Source organism: Myiozetetes cayanensis, unplaced genomic scaffold (assembly GCF_022539395.1).
Source record: "Myiozetetes cayanensis isolate MyiCay16 unplaced genomic scaffold, myiCay2020 scf6-25, whole genome shotgun sequence".
NCBI classification, from domain to species: Eukaryota; Metazoa; Chordata; class Aves; order Passeriformes; family Tyrannidae; genus Myiozetetes; species Myiozetetes cayanensis.
The window spans coordinates 3,722,015-3,741,518 of NW_026087853.1; the positions used below are offsets into that span (position 1 = coordinate 3,722,015).

At 44.5% G+C, this 19,504-nt stretch overlaps 1 protein-coding gene across 1 annotated transcript in view; it reads left to right on the forward strand.

The window, feature by feature from the left end:
• The window catches only part of SLC38A6 (solute carrier family 38 member 6), a 40,873-nt gene extending 31,115 nt beyond the window's left edge, over positions 1–9,758 (forward strand). The window contains 6 exon segments of the mRNA XM_050336262.1: positions 637–737; positions 3,356–3,414; positions 3,416–3,481; positions 4,291–4,435; positions 4,560–4,654; positions 5,761–9,758. Of these exon segments, the coding sequence (XP_050192219.1) occupies positions 637–737; positions 3,356–3,414; positions 3,416–3,481; positions 4,291–4,435; positions 4,560–4,654; positions 5,761–5,841 (547 nt within the window). The 3' untranslated portion in view covers positions 5,842–9,758.
• The last annotated feature ends 9,746 nt before the right edge of the window (positions 9,759–19,504 follow it).

The window sequence follows — 19,504 nt, forward strand, 5'->3', positions numbered from 1 at the left end:
AGTGCTATCAAACAGTGCTAACTAAGTAGCTTTCTTGGTTTTTGGGAAATGTACAGTTTTAGTCTGTAATGACTTTTACAGGAGGGAAAAGTAGCAAATATGGTTCATCCATGTCAGTATATTTGTCCTGACCTGGACAGTCTGGAGGGGAAAAAAATATCATTTGTTAAGGTATTTTAATAGTCAATTTTTATTGCTGTAACTGAATCTGCATTTAGCCATATCTGATGCAGTGGGGTTTTTTGACTCAGATCCTGTTACTTGCTCTGAATAGATATCATCCTGTATAAATCCAAATTTTGGTTTAAAAGATGCACCGGGTTGTCTAAATTCCCTACAAGTGTTAGTTGTCTGCTTGAAAAGTGCCCTTTAATTGCCAGTCTAAAAATACTTTTAAACCCCTAAATATTAGGGACAACACAGAACTCAGCAAATACTCAGTGGCCTTAAATTAAGACAATACATCTTGTGAAAGTCAAGGTGCTCTGTAGATTGTGCTGTGTTTAATTGTCCTCAATACAGATTAAGCAACACTAATTTCCTTTTTTGTTTGTTTTTTTGGGTTTTTTTTGGTTTTTTGTTTGTTTTGTGTTTTTTGTTTGGTTTTTTGTTTGTTTGTTTGTTTTTCCATTTTAGTCCATCCAAAAGCAGAATGCAGAATGTAACTGTCACAGGAATTGGTCTGAGTTTCCTAATTTACTTTATGTCTGCTCTGTTTGGGTACCTGACATTTTATGGTAAGTGTGTTCTTCAGGTATTCTTTAGAATGAGGGTTAATCATAAATGTCTTCTGCCTGGAATGCTGCAGGCATTGATACACTCGAGTCCTCAGAAAGCTTGTTCCTGTCAAGACCTAATAATATGCCTAACACTGCAGAGAATTACAGTCTCATTGACTTCTCAAATGAATGACAGAAGTGCCCATCTAATTTTGTGACTTGGATGCAGTGAAGAGCCATGACAAAAGACTAGGGAAGGATTTAAATAATTTAACAGGACAAACTATGAGCTGGGTTTTCCAGCACATACTTCTTGTTGTCAGTAATTTGTGTTTCATGTTCCTGAGCCAGAAATGTGTCTGTTTGATACATGAACTGGAGCAAGAAGTGCACATTTCTTAGAGATGTTGTCGACATAGTGCTTGGTGAAGTAAATGTACCTTTTTATTACCAACCAGAAGAGTGGGTGGGGTGTGACACTCGCCCAACCAAACTCCACAGACATCTTTCATTTGCTGTAGAGTTTAGGTGGCAGTGTGCTTCAGTACCAGTGTAATAACTCTGCATTTGGACTTACAAACACTTCTGTTACAATTTTTTAGTTGAGTTTAAACACAGATGGCTTTGTCTGCATGACACTCAAATTTCCCAAGTGCACAGAGACATTTCAGACCCCTTACCTACACGGTGGCCTTTTTTTTAAAGGTCCATCCCAACTTTGGCACAAGTAGGTGAGTGTCTGTTTTATATAGCAATGTTTGTGTCCTGTTCACATAACATCATAGCAGGGTGCTTTTTCCCAAGAAATTTGGCTCTGTGTATCCTGGTGTAAATTTGAGTTGTGTGCTTTGCTCCAACCTGCTGATTCTGGAGTAGTTCCATACAAATTCTGTCACATAAATGCATCTCAGTCATCTATGAAGATTCTTCTGATGTCTTCTCATCTTTTTATGAGATGATCACATGCTCATCTTTATTGATTGGAATGAATAAAAATTCCTATAGGACACAGTAAAGGAGTAAGACAAAAGTTATGATTAGGATTTCCTCTCCTTTCAGAGTGTTTTATATTTCTTGATCATGGGGATAGGATTGTGTCTGACAAAGCACCAAGAATATTGGCTTTCAGCAGCTAATAATTCCAGATTTTGAGGGAATTTTGTACCTTTATCCCCCAAGAGTAGGTGTGTGTCTGAAAATATTCCCTTGATACTCAGAAACCTTTGAATAATGATATGGGGAGTCTTGAAGCCCCTCGTGGTGTGTCAGCCACTATTACTGTACCCTGAGTGGTTCCATGTGGTTTGTTGGAAGATAAAATTTTGAGTACAACTCTGAGGGGTTCAGCAGGATGACCATCTGTCTCCAGGTGAAATCTCAATAAGAGGGGAGGAGAAAAATGGGAAAAAAGAGTAGGCCTGGAAACCATCCCATTTCCTGTTACCTTCACTGTCATGACTGGGCCAAGACCCTGTCTTGACCATAACCTTTTATTCTGTTGCACTGGGAACATTTTTAGTTTTCTGAAGCCTGATTTCTTTTAGTAATCCTTAAGACTCAAGAGCCTGAAATGCTGGAATCAACAGTGGATGTCTGTAACAGGGTTGTTTTTATTTGTTTGTTTGTTTGTTTCCCCTTGCATCCTTCTTCTCCTTTTCACTTTTTGGTTGTCTTTTTTAACTAACTTACTTCTTTAAATAGAGAGAATCTGTTCCCTGTTCATAAAACACCAGCCTGAGAAAATGTAAACCATTTTATTTTAAATTGAAAACAAAAGAAGAATTCCCTCTTTGAAATGAGACTTATTTCCTCTTTCTGTGGTTCAGATGGCTTCTTCTGTTTTCTGTGAATTTGAACCTTCACAGGGTGACAGGACTTTGGAAATTTTGGTCCATTCTGAAGTCTAAAGAAAGCAGGAATGCCAAAACCAAAAAAAAAAAAGTCAGGGTAGCAGACCTCTTTCATAGCTCTCTGACTTTTGCTGTTAAGTTAAGGAACATTTTCACCTTAAAAGGGCAATAGTTAGAGGTGAGGAATTCATCACTGATTCATCCCTTTTTGCCCCACTGAGGCTGTTTGTCCTTCTGTGTGCCATCCAGCAATACATTGCTACTCACAGCCAGTAAAGGCACAGACACCAGCAGAGTTTCTTCCTTCCTTTAAATTAGAATTGCAGCTTGAAATTTTACCTTGCATTTCTCATAATGTTTCTGGTGGAAAAAAAAAGGAAATGCAATTCAGTCAATTTAGCAAAATTTAATTTGTTTCTGGCTTCTAGTTCAGCCACAAGGCTCTGGTGTTGACTGTTTCAGAAACATACAACAAGTTTGACTGTACACTTGGGTTCATGATCTTTCTTTTTTATGCTGTCTCCTTCATATTTTTATGTTCTCTGTTAGGCAGCTTTGGCTTCAGCAGAGGCTCTGCCCAGGCTTACCTCCTGAAGTTTCTTCGTTTTTCTGAAGATTATGTACTTTATTGTATCACTAATGCCAGAGTGTTGTGTGTCTGAACCCCCCTTCTCTCTGCGTTAGTCACAAGCAGATGGATCCATCTGAAATGTCAGCTTAATATGCCAGGTTAATTATCTTAGTCCTAAAATGATTAACTGAGCAGTTAATTTTTCTTGTTTCCAGACAAAGTGGACTCTGAATTGCTGAGAGGTTACTCCAGGTACCTGCCCCACGATATGGTCCATCATGACTGTTAAAGTAGCCATCCTGTTTGCTGTGCTCTTGACAGTGCCTCTAATCCATTTCCCAGTAAGTACTCCTGAGTGTTCTGAAGCTGGCAGTGAGCACTGGGAATGCTAATGCTTTGCAGACTGCAATATTTGAGTCACATCTAGTCTTGTGTATCTTATTCACTTGTCAAGTGATTGATCAAAGACCACATATTTGCATATGTTCCATGAAAGCTCCAAAATAACAACTAACCACTAAGCTAATTTGTGCTCTTGAGACAGATTTCAGATTAAAACTAGCCCACAGCATTGTTTTTAATTTAGAGAATTCAGAACTTCTAAAGTTTATTTAGTTTGATTTTCTTTTTTTCCCCTCTTAAATTGAGTTTTGCTGACTTGGTTTTTCCTTTCTACCCATGCACACACCCACACACAAACACACTTATACTTGAAACTCAATTTAATTGTAAATTAAAAACACATATTGACCTATTTCACAAAAAACCCGCCCACTTTAGTTTATCAATACCATGGTAGAACTGACAGTTCATTCAGTTACATCTGAATACTGACATTTTCTACCAAGGACGTTTAGAGAGACAAAGCACTGTCACCCAGGCCTTCTTTTGTCCCTCCAAAAAAGGAGTAATTCCTTAAGACTAATATCCATGTGATAGGTCTTGCTTTAATGAAGTAATAATTTTGTCTTTCTGTGCTGCAGAAAGACAAAAGCATTAATCTATTACTGAATTTTTGGCATTCTGGCTTTTAAAATATTCTTTCACATCTGGAATGATATAATTCCCGATGCAATGAAAGTGAAGTAGGATTAAAATACACGTGTATGTATGTATTCACCCATACAATGTTTCTCTTTGTGTTGTGTAGGCAAGGAAGGCCGTGTTGATGGTATTTTTCTCTCATCTTCCCATGTCGTGGATTTGCCATATCCTCGTCACTTTGACCCTGAATGCTGTTGTTGTTTTATTTGCCATGTACGTGCCAGACATTAAAAATGTATTTGGAGTAGTTGGTAAGTTCTTGTGGTGGTTGGTTTCCTTGGGTTTTATTTCAACTTGAAGAAAATTCAGTACATAGTTCTGTAATGCACTTCAGTCTTCTCTAAAGAAAATCTTACTTTCTTTTTTTTTTCCAAGGTTCAACCACATCAACCTGTTTGCTTTTTGTGTATCCTGGACTATTTTATCTTAAACTTAGCAGAGAGGACTTCGTATCACCACAGAAACTTGGGGTATGCTTTTTATTTTCTCATGTGCACTAATAACATTTAAATAGGCCCATTTTAAATGCATCTTAACACACTCTAGAGCACACGATCCAAGGGACAGAGTTCTTGTTGCAGCTCACAAAATCTGTGAGCATTTTGTTTTATCCTTTGTAGTAGCTCTGGTTTTTCTGAAACTCCTTCTTCACCAGGGATTTTGACAAGCAGTGTGTCCATGTGCTGGACCATTGATCTGAGCATGTGCCTTTCCCTGTAGTTTTCAGATGTTGACTTTTAATCCAATTTCTCCTCAGTTTTTTCACATTACTCTGATGTTGTCCTGGGCAGCTGGGACAAAGCCAAACTGCATTTAAGTGAAACAGTTTTTATGCTTCTTTTCTATGCAAGCATCTTTTTTTTTTTTTTTTCCTTCCTTTTTTTTTTTTTCCTCCTCTTTGTGGTTTCTCTTTTGGTAATAGTAGGTTAAGTTCTGGCTGGGATTAGTGCAGCACGCCTGCTTTTTGCACTGTAACTTCTTGTCTTCATTTTAACCACTGCTCAGCAGAGCAACTTCATGGCAGTGACCAAACTGCTGATGAACTATTTATGCATAGTCCTTCTGCCATCCTTACGAATCACAGGGCTGTTCTTGTGTTGACAAAACAGGGAATCTGAAAGAAATTCTAATAATAATGCCCTCTGACCATTTCAAGTCAGCAGTAGTTCCAGCAGGGGCCTTGTCTCTTGTAATTTTATTATCATCTGGCTATTCAAAAATGTAAAGGATCCATTGTAATTTTAATTGCATTTTGAGCAAAATACAAATTCAGTTTCTAAACTCCTTCAGAGTTGTAAAGGGCAAAACAGTTTTTGTTTTGTGCAGATGGATAGTGTGAACAGGCAAACCAGACTGCTCCAGAGTTCCCAGTGAAACTGTCCCAGGCTGAGTTTAGTGTGCCCCTAAGCAGATACCTTGTGTTTGAAGACTGAGTAATCTGAAATATTAAAGATTATGTTAAAAGACACCATTCATACCTGTTCTTACAGGTTTTCGTCATCATTAGTCATAAACCTTGGGCAGGTAAAACGCTTCCTCCAGCAAGGCATTAATTTTTGCTTCTCTTTCTTCACAGGCGTGTGCCTTGGTTATTTTTGGCATTTGTGTTGGCCTTCTGAGTTTAGTTCTAATAATTTACAATTGGGTTGATCATTAGCAGCCTCCTGACACACTGTCTGAACTGAGCCTCAGGAGGACAGCAAGAACCAGGGACGTGGCAACACTACAGCAATGAAGGCTGGACATCCTAAGGAAACACTGACCAAAGCTGCCTGTGGAAGAAATGAAAATGCTCTTTTCAACTGCATTTGTGATGGTCCTGCTTTAATCTTCAGTCACTCTCTTCAGTTACTGGACAATTTGTTTTTGCCATTCTGAAACAGTGCTTTTTAGTGACATAACAATGACAGGTGAAGAGGTCTCTCGAGAGTTTCTGCAATGCAAAAATGGTTGTGGGGCACATAAGTGAACAAAAGTAGAACTTTGAAATAACTCCCCCTTTAAAGACAACGAGGTGAACAGGTATTATATCAGTCATTATGTGCATATCATGATATGTGCTGTTAGAATAGTGCACGTTATCCTAAACTGTGCAAGACTTCCATTGCTTGAATAATTTCCAAGACTTCAGCCAGTTCATAGTAAGAACTGTCTGATTCCAAGTGTTTACGCTAATTTATCCTAAGATGGATCCAGAAACCAGCTGCCTTAGCCCAGTTTAATGGGCATGTCATAATAATATTTGTTAATTGCTTTTTGAAATACAGTTTTTATGTGTCAGCACTCTTGAATCATACTGATGCAATTGTTAAATTAGCAGGCTTTGCCTATTGAGCACAATAGCTTTTAGTAGCATTAGGAAGTACTTTCATTTTGCAGTTAATAATAGACATTTTTCAATTAGTATCTGCTTTTGAATACTACTCAGTATTACTCCCAGTGAAAGACTTTCTTCTTTTTCTCTCTCATTCCCATTTTTACAAGTGTTACAGGTTTGAACTAGAGTGTTTCCAGATTTTATGTTCTGTTGTGTGTCAGAGAAGGTTTGGGCTTGAAAGGTGAAAATCTGTCTCTGTTGAAGACGAATAGGGAGGAACAACAAAGAGTAGAGTTGGAATCACTTTCTCTATTCCTGAGCCTGCAGACTAGGATTTTTCATGCCAACAGATCACTTGGCTTTCTCAGGATCCATAAGATACTTTTCATTTTTGATGGATGGCCCGAAGGCACCAGGGTGGTGCAGCTTGGTACTGCCTCAGGAGTCCTTTTTGCTAGGAAATATCTTTCTACTTAGGGGTTTAATATAGAAATAGGCATGTGTGGTGAGGCCTGGGAACCAACTCAGAAGTTTTGGTAGGTTCCCAAAGAAAAGAATCCCTGGAAAATACTGTAGCTATTTTTATAATAAAGTTTCTTGCAGAGGTTTTATGATTCCAGGTGAGCTGTCTAATCGTTTGGCAGTACCAGAAACAGCATGTCCACTCTTGGCCAGGAGTTTCCAGCTCCTTCTGTGGCACTGGCAGTGGCTCCTATCAGCTTGTTTAACCAGCAGAAAACCAACATGGCTGAGAGATGTGACATGTTATCTGCCAAAAAAAATTAACTTCCCTTTATTCTTGCAGTTCTCCCGACTTGTTTAGCTCTTGGTAGCCAGGTGTAGCTGCCTTCCTGCCTGTGGCTGCCCTCTGATAGCTGTGTCTCCTGGGCTTCATTGCACTACAGGGATTCAGACGCTCAGGGAGTCTCTGGCAGTACTGTAAAAAGCTAAATATATACCTTCCAAAAGTGTGCCTTCAGCAAGCAGTGACAGCTGTACATCAGGAAGTGATTTCCTGTGTGACTGAACCAAAACTTCGTAGGAAAACAGAAGATCTTACATTGATGAGAATGAACTCAGGGATTTTTGTCAGACATTAGAATTTAGGGAGCGTATTTATTAGAATTCTTATGGAAATTTTTTCTCATTTATTATATCTGCTCTTGTAGATACTATGGAGTAGTACCTGTAGGACATCACTGCAGTCACTTTATTTTAGACTAACCAACAAGGCTTAACTGAATACTTAGATGATCTGTGAGGGGACAGGAAGTTGGCAAAGCTTTGCTAAGCTTTTGCTCTTTCGTCCTCCCCCCTGAAAAAGCTGAGTCTTGCCATGCTCTGTTGCCCCCGGGCAGTTGGGTTTGTGTGCATCATCTTAAAAATGTGACTGAGAAAATACCTGAAATGCAGTGTTAATTTTACAGTGGATTCCTGTCACGCTGCAGAAATCACCACAGTATTGTTTTTAATCCCTGGGTATTATCCTAACTAGCCTGGCTGTCAACTGACTGTTCTGATAGGTAGACTTTGGAATGATTGAATGCCAGTGTATGAAGTTAATACTTGGTGAGGATGAATGGAAGCAATTCACAGCTCTGCTGAGCTCTATTATTACATTTTGGCTGTGGTGCAGAAGGGATAGCACAGGGGGTTACAGGATGTCTGTTCCCCTTCATCTGATAAAGACTTAGAAATGCTGCTACTTCTAAGTTTCTATAATACTTAAAATATGGAGGGAGGGAGAGGGGCAGAAAGAGAAGGAACTTCTATTGCCAAATTTAGAAGGAGGTATGAGTGTTGTCCACAAAGAAAAAACAGAGTAAGAACACTGTTTTTATCCTTCACATCTCTCATGGCCATTCTGTGCCTTGTGTCTGTGTTTTGCTACAGTTGAGTATTTGCATGAATTTTTTGAGGAAAACAGGCCTCCAGTGTGGAACTCTCTGCTCACTCAAATGCTGAGAAATATTTTCTTCTTTATTCTTGTGTGTGGATTTTTTTTTCCCCTTCTGAATTTCCAGATTTATAAATTTCAGTGATTCTGCTTTATTACACGTCATTGGCATTTTCCAACCTTTTCTGAAGACTTGACAGGAATGGGTGAAGGGACCCACAGCATTTCTGCACTCCCTTGGCAAGGTTCCCTTTCCCCAGCTGAGCAGGAAGAACAATGTAAGAGATGAAAATTCATTGGTTGCCTTTGATTTATTTTCTCTGTTTCTCCTATTTCCATCCCTTCTCCATTTGAAGGCTGCTCAGATTTCAGCTGGGCTGTGGCAAGCCGGGTGTGGAGAGTGTCTTTTGTAACCAACATGGCAGGAAGGAGACTGACAAACAACAGCCCTCAAAACTGGGCTTTGCATTGTGGCAAATGCTCATCTTTTATTCCCACGTTTCTGAGCAGTTTGGATTTTAATGTATTGATTTTCATGGCAGGAGCTTGTTTGAAATTGTATAATGACAGTTGAGACACTGTCAAACTGTCCTGTCTTCTGCTCTTTAGAGCAGGGTTAGGGACCTCTGTGGATATTTTGCCAATATGGCCCAGCTCATTTAAAATGAATTCCTGAAATTAATTTTGAGGATTATTTGTAAGGAATACGAAGCATTTGCACTAACATCAGCTTACACTGATATTACTATAAAAAATAGACATAGGCATAGACATATTTATCAATGGATCACTTAAAATACTTCAAGATCAATCAACTTGTTTCCAAATGTCCCCTACTTAAGGAGATGGAAATTGATATTTCTGTAGTGGGCAGCCTAATGTGCCCTTGTGATTAAAGACTGAAATTCAGTTCAGTCCAGGACTCAAATAACATTGATTGTTGTAGAATTCCTTTCCCAGTTAGATTTATTTTAACACTTTACCTGAGATCATTGGTTTACAATTGACTTTCATGTTGAAAGCATTCACTGTAGTTGCTCTGCCTATGGAGAAACCTTTGGATATGTTTACTGTTACTGCCAGTGGGAGAGTTTCCAGTATTATAAAAGCGCTGCCTGATTTCTGCCGTTTGTGGTGGTGGTTCTGGTATTTGCATTTCAGTTGTGATCATCCAGCCACGCTTCATGTGGAAATGGAATTCTCAAGTTCATGTAATGATCTGCATGTAAAAAATTGCCCAGCTCACGTCAAACCTGTGTGTGGTACAATAAGTTTTCCTTTTTGAGTTCTCCTTGCCTCAGGTTCACTGCGGGACAGCCAAGGTGTGTCCCCAGGAAAGCCAAACAAACAGAAAATAAAGAACAGGACTTGTGTAACTTGTGATTGCCATCTGTGCTTTGTGAATAACGTGTCCATTTGGTGGCACCACCAAGCATTGTCCCTGCAGTGGTGCTTCTGCCACCCCAGCTCAGGATGTAGCATCGCTTTCACCAGGGAAGGGCATCCTTCTTGAAAATAGTTCCTGGTTGAAAAGGATGCAAAACATAACTTGTCCAGCGAGAACTGCAGATTTTGTCCTCCTGGGTGTTGGTTCATGGACAGCAAACCTCTTCTGATCTGCCTCTTCTGATCTGCTCCCTCCTGCAACCACGAGGCAGCAAAAGTGATCCCGGAGGCTGTGGCTGTGCTGTGCCGGCACTGCCTCTGGGATGTGGGAGGAGGGTGACCAGCTGGTCTGGCAGTGCAGAGTAGGGTGAAAAACTGCTCATGGAGACCCCTTTGGGAAGGGCATTTTTGTTCAGCAAGGTGAGAATCAGACAGGGAGGACAGACCATTCCATGAGGGAATAGCAGCAAGAGGAATGATGGCTGGCCAGGAAGGGCTCTGGAGGATGGATGTGCTTTTTGGCTGTAAACCACAGTGCCCTCCAATAGCTGTGTCCCGTGAGTACAGCTCCAAGCACTTTGCAAGGTCTGAGGGAGTCCTGAATATAAGGAAACATGGAAAAAAACCCCTCATTATTGTGCTTCTGGCTCGATTCCAGAGCTGTAGGAACGCTCACACACGTGGAAATGAATATCAGCAACTCTCTGTTTTATTTAACTGTTTGCCCCAGCTGGAACCGGCACCGAAGAGCACCAACTAATTCTGTCCTGTGCTGCACCAGCTGCCCAGACCTGGTTTGTTGTCAAGTATGTCCTGTCCGTGCTTGGCCTTTCTGCTGCCCCCAGCAGCGCCGCTCACACGGCAGCGACGCCGACGCCAGGCAGCCCTCGGCACCTGGTTTGAATTTAAAGCTCGTTTACACATGATGTCACACTTTTATTGTCAGCCCAGAGAAGGTCAGGACAGTTCATCTTGGGAAGGTTTACATTGTCGAGCCTTTACATTGCTGCCATTAATGCCTTCACCATCTGAGTTACATTCCAGGTTTCAGGCATGATGTAATCAAAGGCACTGGGTATCTGCGATGGCTGATCAGCCTCGGGATGCTGAAATACTTTTCCGGACACTTGAGGGTGGAAATTCTTACTCCATGCATCATGTAGCAAATCAGGGATCTGGCCAAGGAGAGTTAATGAGCCCTGGAAGCTCGGGGCGGTTGTTCCAGTCTGTTGCCTTTCGGGAGCCCGTCTCGCCGCTCCACAGACCAAAGCGGGACGGTGTTCCTGGGAGCCTGTTCTCCCCGGCCTCTCAGGTAGCTCCACTTGACAGTGGGATTTACACTCAGGGATGGAGAAAAGATTTGGGATGTGGTTATGATGGGGCAGAACCTTTCAGGCTGGAGTCGAGGGCCATGAAAATCTCAGGTGTTATTCTCACCTCCGCTCACGCTCTGCTGTTTCACCATGTTGGGCTGGAAGTGGGGCTTTAGGGCAGCATTTCCCCAGCTGGGTTTGTGCAGTTCATGGCTGTGAATCTCCTGTGGGAAGGGTTTAAGGAGCCTGTGTGTTTTGTAGCATCCTACAAAAAGGATACAGGTCTGGCATTGGGATGGCTCCTGGGGAACGTGTTTAGAGTTTCATTTCAGGATTTTGATGAACAACTTCCATCCTTGTTAAAGGGGTGGATGAGGGAACGGATGGGTTTTATTCACTTCTCAGTTCCCACTTCTACAATCCACTTGTCTCTCTCCAAATACATAAATCAATATTTGATCCTTTGGGGTGAAGCTTTGGAAGGGCCTGAGCAGTGAGGCAGAACCCACTGCAGCGTTGGTGGGTACCAGATGTGGGCGCAGAGACAGCCTGGGCAGAAGCTGTGCCAAGGGGGCTCCCTGCTGAGACGGGTGTGTTTGGCACTGGGGCAAAGCTCTGGAATAACACCGACCTTTTCCTCCTCTTGGTCTGTTTTAATTGGTGGTCCTAAGGAGGTTCCTCAGCCCTAAGCTTTGGGTAGGGTTGCAGGGGCATTTGCACTGTTGCTCACTGACCAGGTGCTGACCAAGTCTTTTAGTGCATAAAGTTCAGAGGTGAGGGAGCTGTAGGTGAAATCACATGTGGGTAAGGGTTGCAGATGGAAGGTCTGTGCCCTTTTGATGTCGTTGACATGTTTGAGTACAGGGTCACTGTGCACATTGATCTCAATGACAATATGTGATATTTATGCCCCCTAAATTGCTGCATCTTCAGAACACCGGTCCTTTTACCCCTCTGGGATGTGTGGTCTTCTCAGGAGCAGAGCAGCACAGTGAGGTCCTGCTTGCAGACAATGGCTTGCCAGGAAAGGAGAGGTGAGGTGAAGAGCTGAAAACCCTTTCCTTTGCATCAGTTGATATTTATTCATTAACCCTATCACAGGAAAATGGGCTGCTTCAGATTTGGTGGGCACAGAGACCAGTGAAGTGCAAACAGAGCCATTCCTGTGGCACTTTGGGGTTGCCAGCTGCTACCACAGCACATCCCTTCCCAAGGATCAAAAAGGCTCCGGGTCGGGGTGAGCGAGAGCAGCCTTAGCTGTTACACAACCAGGGCAACCAGGCCTTGTGCACAAGTGATCCCAGATGGGATTAGGGAGGAAGGCCCATGTCTTGAGGGACAGCATCCCACAACAAGGTGTGCCCCGTGCAGTCTGTGATGCTCCTTGGCAGCTGTGGTGAGACAGGAGCTGCATGGATATGGTAATTTTTAATGCTCCTCAGAGTGCTGCTACTGGAGCCAGATCCAGAATTGTTGTTGAAATGGTACAGTTTTCCTTTTGGTGTTTGCTGGCCCAGTTTCCGTTGCTGTTTACAAGCCGTTTCTTCAGGAATCATCTGAGCAACAGGAACATTCGTCTGGTCCTTTTCCAAGGGGAGATTACTCGAATGATGGTGGAGAGAGACGTTGTCTTGGCCTGGCTGCCAAATGTTAGCCAGAGACATCTGTCTTGCCGTTCCTTAATCCGACAGTTCAGTTCGGTGGGTCAGAAGCCAAGGAATGACGTTTCCCCAAGGGGGATGCAAAACCTCAGGCTGGAACTACATGGAAACCATGGACAGATTTCCCTTCCCTTCCACCCCAAAAAAAAACTTCTGAAAGTCAATATTCAGCACTCTTCCAGCCCCTGAAGCTGTTCCACAAGGGCCAGCACCTCGTGTTTGCCACTGCTTGTCTAAACAAGGCCGTTCCCTTTGAGCGGAGGTGTTGCCGCACATTCTCCAGCGTCCTGCAAAGGGGGAAACATTTGGCTTTAGCACTTCCCTGCCACCCCTTGCTCCCGCTGCAGGGGTGGAATACAAACACCAGGGCTTTAGGGGTCCCGGGAGAGGCCGAGTGAAATTCCTTGCTTTGAAACGAACGTTAATGCTGAGAAATTGACTCCTTTAAGGAGTGTAACGCTGGGAATAAAGAAACTCCACGTACATTCATGTTTTGATAGCTCAGCATTATCCATTAGGCTCCAGCATCTGGGATTCAGGGGACTGTGGAAACAACGGTGATTTTGAGGGGTTTGAGGTTTTTGAGCACGTTTTAGCCCCAGCTTTGACTCGCATGATTTGCCTCTCCTGGCTTCAAGGAGAGTTGGATCGATCCTTTGAAGGTGTTTTCTTAAGGGACCTTTCCACTGTGAAAGGGTAACGGAGCAGCCTTGGCCACATAAATCAATTTGGAAGTGACTTATAAAGTGCCTAATTTGCCTTCTATTAAAATTCCTCGTCGCCCCTCCAGTCCCTCCAGCTCGCTGTTAAGTGACCTCTTGGGAAGCTGAGGATTGAAGTCCCTTTCTGTGCCGGAGAGGGAACGCGCTTGACTGAAAAGGTTGAAAAAAGAGAGTCCAATGGACGTTGCCTGAAAAAACGTGTGAGGTTTTGTTGGTGATTTGGTGAATTTAAAAGCTCTTTGTTGTCCTGTGCCAAGCCCAGGGGCTTTGAGTGATGATAAAGGGCACTAGCAGGTCACATGGGCACTTGAGGGTCAGTCTCCTTTTCTGGTGGCATCCTGCAGCCCAGAAAGTGTTTAGGAGCCCAAATGCCAGAGCCTTTCAACAGTGCTGGAATCTTCAGGATTCAGCCCCTATAGAGGGCCTCCTTCTGCCCAGGCTGGGCTCTGACACAACCAGGCTGGTTCTGGAGCGGCCACAGAACTGTTGTAGGTTGCTCCAACTGCAGAGGAAGCAAGGCACACAAATTCCCCGGCCCTTCTCTCTCCCAGGGAAGGACGAAGCTGGCTGAGTGTGGAGGGGAGGAGGGAGCATGGTGAGGGAGGATTTATTGGGTTGTCTCTTGAAACTGTGGTGTTTTGCTGATCTGACTGTCCATTCAAAAGCACGTGGCACCATCCCTGCTGTGCAGGGGGTCTGTGGGGTTGGGAGGGGGATACAGCCCCTCTGCTCTGTCACCCTCTGTGTCACTGCCTGTGCCTCCCTGTGACGGTTGCCTGGCTTGCCCTCACCCCCCACGATGGTCCCATTGTGGTGACCCATCTTGGAGCCTCATCCTCCTCCTTCAAGGAAACCAGAGGAGAGCCTGAGGTCAAAGCCTGTCACCCAGCCCCTTCTGAGCTGGACATAAACACGCTTGCTTGTCTCCAAGGGTCCAAAAAAGCCCCAGAGGGTGGCTCAGTGGGTGGGGGGGATGTTCCCAGCGCCAGCACGGCACCTCCCAGGCTGCATCACTGAAATGACTCCACCAGCATTAACGCTGGGATTATTTAACCACTGTCACTTCTCAGCCCTCTGTGACAGGCACGTTGCATGGGCAGTGCAGCCACAGGGCTTTCTGATGCGTCCCAGCAGCTCCAGCTGGTTCGGTCTCTTCTGAGCTTCACCAAGCCAAAAAAACTTCTCTGGGAGCTGCCTCCCACCCAGCCTTGGTGCAGGGACACACGTGGGGCTCAGAGATGGCTCTCCAGGCAGGAGATCCTGGAACAAAGCAAACCTTACTTCCAGCTTTCTTTACCACGTGGTTAAGCTTTCCTGCTGCCAACAGTGATAAGCAAAACTGAGCTTCACCTTGAGGACATTGCAGCAAGTGTTTTGACCCTTCCCACCCAGGCTGGTCTGGTTAAAGGCTCGTCTTTTCTGGTTTATGTGGCACCACAGAAGCAACCAGTTTGCTAGAAGGATTTTTAGAACATGCTTGGAAAGCAGCAAGTGTCATTGTCCGGAGCTGCTGAGCAAGCAGAGTTTAACAGGGTGGCACAACTGTTTTTCTTTCTATTCTCAGCAAAAAGAAAAGGTGGAATCACAAGGAGTGGAGAGAGCCATTTGCTGAACCTGCATATCTATTTTTACTCCCCTGCTCCATAATGTTCCTAGGATAATTTTTTTTTTTAGCACACAGCAGGGTAGGAAAAAACTCGTGCTGATGGCATCTCTGCTATCCCCATTGTGCTGGGAGGAAAGAGGCAGCTGCTTTGCTGACCTGTCATTTCCATGAACCCGCATTCCAGGTACAGAGGCCATTTGCTCATCGGGGTTTGTTTGACGAAATGGTCACCGGGTTTTATATATAGATCCTGCCCATCCTGCCAAGTTCTCTCAAACCCTTCTAAGTTGAATGAAGTTGGAGGGGGTGGGAGAGGATCAGCTTGATAAATAGAGCTGCTAATCTGCCGGTGCCTCTGGGACAGCCTGCGGGATGCCCTGTCACCCCTGGGACTTGGAGCATCCGTGGGCATCCCGCTGGGAGAGGGAAGCAGGTGGTGCTCCCACATGGCCTGGGGGCTGTGGGCTGCTCCACAGGGGCTGTGGCCACTGCCAGTGCCACGGGATTGAGTGATGGGGGAAGCTTGGGAGGAATATTTATAGCTTGTCTCAGCGCCGGGCCTGGGGGTGATCGCTGTCCCGGGGATTTGAAGGGCACAAGTGTTCAGGGCGGCTCCCCAAGGACAGCAGGATGTAGGGATTGGGAACACGAATGTCCTGACGGTGAGGGCAAGGGGTCTGCAGTGCAGTCTCTTACCAGGAAGAGCCCCCCAGCCCCTCTGTCAATGGAGAAAACACCTGGGGCTGGGAGGACAGCTCATCCCAACAGGGTTTGGATTTGATGTTGGTTCCTGTGTCTGCCTTGTCTCAATAATTATTTTTTTCTTTCTGAAAACATTTAGGGTAAAAACATTTGTCACACTTCTTTGAACAGAACAGGCTGTCTACTTCAGAATTCAAGTATCTGCTTGACACTGAAGAGGTTTTGGTTGGTTTTTTTTACTGATCTCTGCCAAAATCTGACTCTGGAGTCCCAGGGTAAGCAACAGAACTGTGCCGTGTTGCCAGTTTTGACCACTGCAGGATGAACTAAGGAATTAGCAATGCCTGAGCATCATATAAAGGCTGTAGGGCTCTGAGGTCATGCTAGCAGCCAGAATTTCATCTTTGAAAAGTAAAAATCCTTTTACTTCTTGTGATTGTAAAGCAGATCTGGGACATGCAAGAGCACAGCCAAGGCACGCTCAATACATTGTTGTGAAAAACCTCGTGGCGCTCAACGCCAGCTCGGCAGCAGAGCTTGGGGCTGGATCAAGGTCTTGGATACTTGGATTTGGTGAGGTCTTTCAGCTCCCTTTACGAATGAGCTTTTGAACAATGAGCCAGTGAGGGCAAGAGAGGCAGGCAGCTTCAGCCCACTGTGCAGGGCAGGGAATTACAGCAGGTCCTTCCATGAGAAAGGGAGTGAACTCCTGGGCGAGCTAAACACACCCTCCTGCTGCTTGTAGGGAGCTCTGTGTGTGTGTGTGTGTGTGTATGTGTGTGTCCTCTGAGAGAGGAAAGATACCAAGGCTGCTTCCCCATGGTGATGCCAGGGGATTTGGGAGGGTTGTTTTTGGGTTTAGGGAAGATGAACAGCAGGTGACTTTCCAGAGGCTGGTCCCACAGCACATGTGCCCTCAGCAGCCACCGCCTGCCAGCCCTGAGGTTTCATTCCTCGAGCTTGACTTTGTTTGCTGCACAGGGATTATTTGACTCTCTGGTGATGCATGCCTCATTTGCTTTGTTTTTTGGCCAGCTCTGCTGGCAACTCTTATTTCCTCCCTGGGGTATTGGTACAGGAGACATTTCGCTGACAAAATCCCTGTCAGTCCCTGTGCACGGACATGGGCCAGGCACCTGCCTGCCCCAAGATTCCCCTGTGTACTCACATCCAGGAGCAGTGGCTTTGTTCCTCAGGGAAGTCTGGCTTTGATTTCAGCTCAAATTCCTCCCTTCCTCCTCCTCCTCAGGCCCAGCACTGAGACTGGCCGGGTCTGGAAGTCCTGGGCAGATACATCTGAGCTGTCAAAGTCCACACCAAGCAACGAGTCCTGTTGCCTTTGCTGCTTTCTGCAGTGAAATTTATTGATATTTGTATGCACCAAATGGACACCTCAGTGTTCCCCTGCGATGGAGATGTAGCACCTGCTGAAGTGGGCACACAGTTCTCTTGAGTTTGGCCATGGTCAGTCTTCATTCCCAAAGAGGTAGGTTGCCACACTGTGGACATACCTTGCTCTTCTCTAACCTGCTGGTAGCCCAGCCTTTTCATAAACTCTGATATTGTTAAAAATGTGGGTAAAGTGTTCTTTTCTCTCTCTCTCTTTTTTTTTTTTTTTAAGCCTCATCACTTAGTCAACTTCCTGCTGTGTTTTTGTGGTTTTGGAATTATTGTACTGTGCAGTTTTCCTGTTGATCCAAGCTCATCAATAAGAGACCTTGGTAATATCAGTTTGGTGGTGGGGAGAGTCCTCTGCCATTTTGCTTGCACCCAAGAATTCAGGGAAACGTTACCCAGAGCTTTCTGAAAGGTTTGGCTTCTTGCCAAGACTCGTGTCCAAACATTTCACACCCAGAAGCAAAAATTTGTCAAATATCCCAGGGAACTGAAATCCATGGGAGATGATTGGAAGTTTATCTTGAACCAGTACATTATCAGTCAGATATTGGTGCTCCTGCAATGCCAAGGGTGTCCTGGATATGCTTTGCTCAAAATTCCTTGGATGTCTGCACTGGTGTCTGTGTCATAAACTATTTTGAGGGATTCCCAGTAAATTTCCTAAAAGTTGCCATTTCATTAGTTAAAATACAGCTAAGTAATAAGCTTTCATAGGGTTGCCTCAGGTAAAACCGCTGCTGCAGTTCACCTTTCTAAGCCAATATATCTGCAAGAAACACCCCAGGGTTGCATTTCACCTTTAATGGATTTTTTCTAACAGCCATTATAGTGAGGCCAAAAGCACCAACTGTGGCTGCTCACAGCACCAGTGAGTCTTGCTGGGAAATGGGATTTCAGGGATGACTTTGAGGCACATTTCAGCCTTTAGTAGCTTTAACCAAGGTTGTTCTCTGAGCATTCTATCCTGATGTGGCTCATGCAGAGCACAGCTCATATCTTGTGTTGGAAGGGGCGTTAAAAACCACCTTGTTCCAACTCCCCACCATGGGCAGGGACACCTTCCACTAGTCCAGTTTGCTCAGAGCCCCATCCAAGCTGGTCAGGAACTCTCACAGAGATGGGGCAGCCACAGCTTCTCTGGGCAACCTGTGCCAGTGTCTCACCACCCTCACAGGGAAGAGTTCCTTCCCAATATCTGTTCTAAATCTCACCTCTTTTATTTTAAAAACATTCCCCCTTGCCCTATCACTATCTGCCCATGGAAAAAGTTGCTCTGCTATATCATCTCAGCTTGGCCAATTCTGCCTCTTGGCCTGGCATGGGAAGTTGGGCACCAAAACCCTTAGAAAACCCCACACCTACATCCCTTTCTACATACGGGATGGAGTATGACTGTGCCTGTACAATTCCATTGAGAGCACAGGAGTGAGAGTCCTCTCACAGGATCCCTTTGCTGGAAGGAGGGTGTGCTCTTGAGTGGTAGCAACCTTCAGAGCACTGGGAAGAGATCACCCCTCTTCAAGGTCCTCCCGCATGGAGGATGGGGAACATTCACCACTCAGAAATACCGTAAATGCTGCTGAATGCTGCCAGCACTTTTGTGGGGTGATTCTGTCACAGCTTCAACAGAGCCATTAGCTTTGGCTGAAAAGTGTATGTCTTGTCTCTGTGTCCCCTGGTTCAAACATCGCTCTCTGAACTGTCCACCCAGAAAAAATCTGGTTTGTTCCTCAGTTCTCTTGCTTTGCCCAGCTGTGAGCAGCAGCACATCCCACATACACTGCTGGGGCAAGAAGGCTGAGGTTTGCATTTACTCCAGGTCAGGCACATTTACCACATTTCCTTGCTGGGGAAACAGCTCCTCTGGAATCACTGAATCTGCTGATACACGAGGCCCTTGTCCATAGGTGGCGTGCTGAGGTTGGTGCCCTGTGATTGGCTTGTTCTGCGCAATAAAAATATATTGGGTTCTTAAGATGTTGACCAATGGGTTTGGGAAAGAGATGATTGATTCCCACAGCTGAGAAACAGGGATTGTAATATGTTTTGCCAGAGGAGACCAGTTTGATGGATGAGTTCATTTAAGGATTATGCTATAGATAGAGCTGTTGACAGAATGAATTTGTTTTTATTTTTCATCAGTAGGTATAACACAAAGCAGAACTAATTGAAAGTAGTTTCCTCGTGGCATCTGGCGGTGTTTCTTGCTTTAAGTCTTTCACACGCTGTAAAATTACACCAAGGGCTTTTCTTCGCTTCCATTTGGTCTCCAAGTTTTCCATCACTGCGCTGTGCGTGGGTTCCCAGTGTGTCAGACA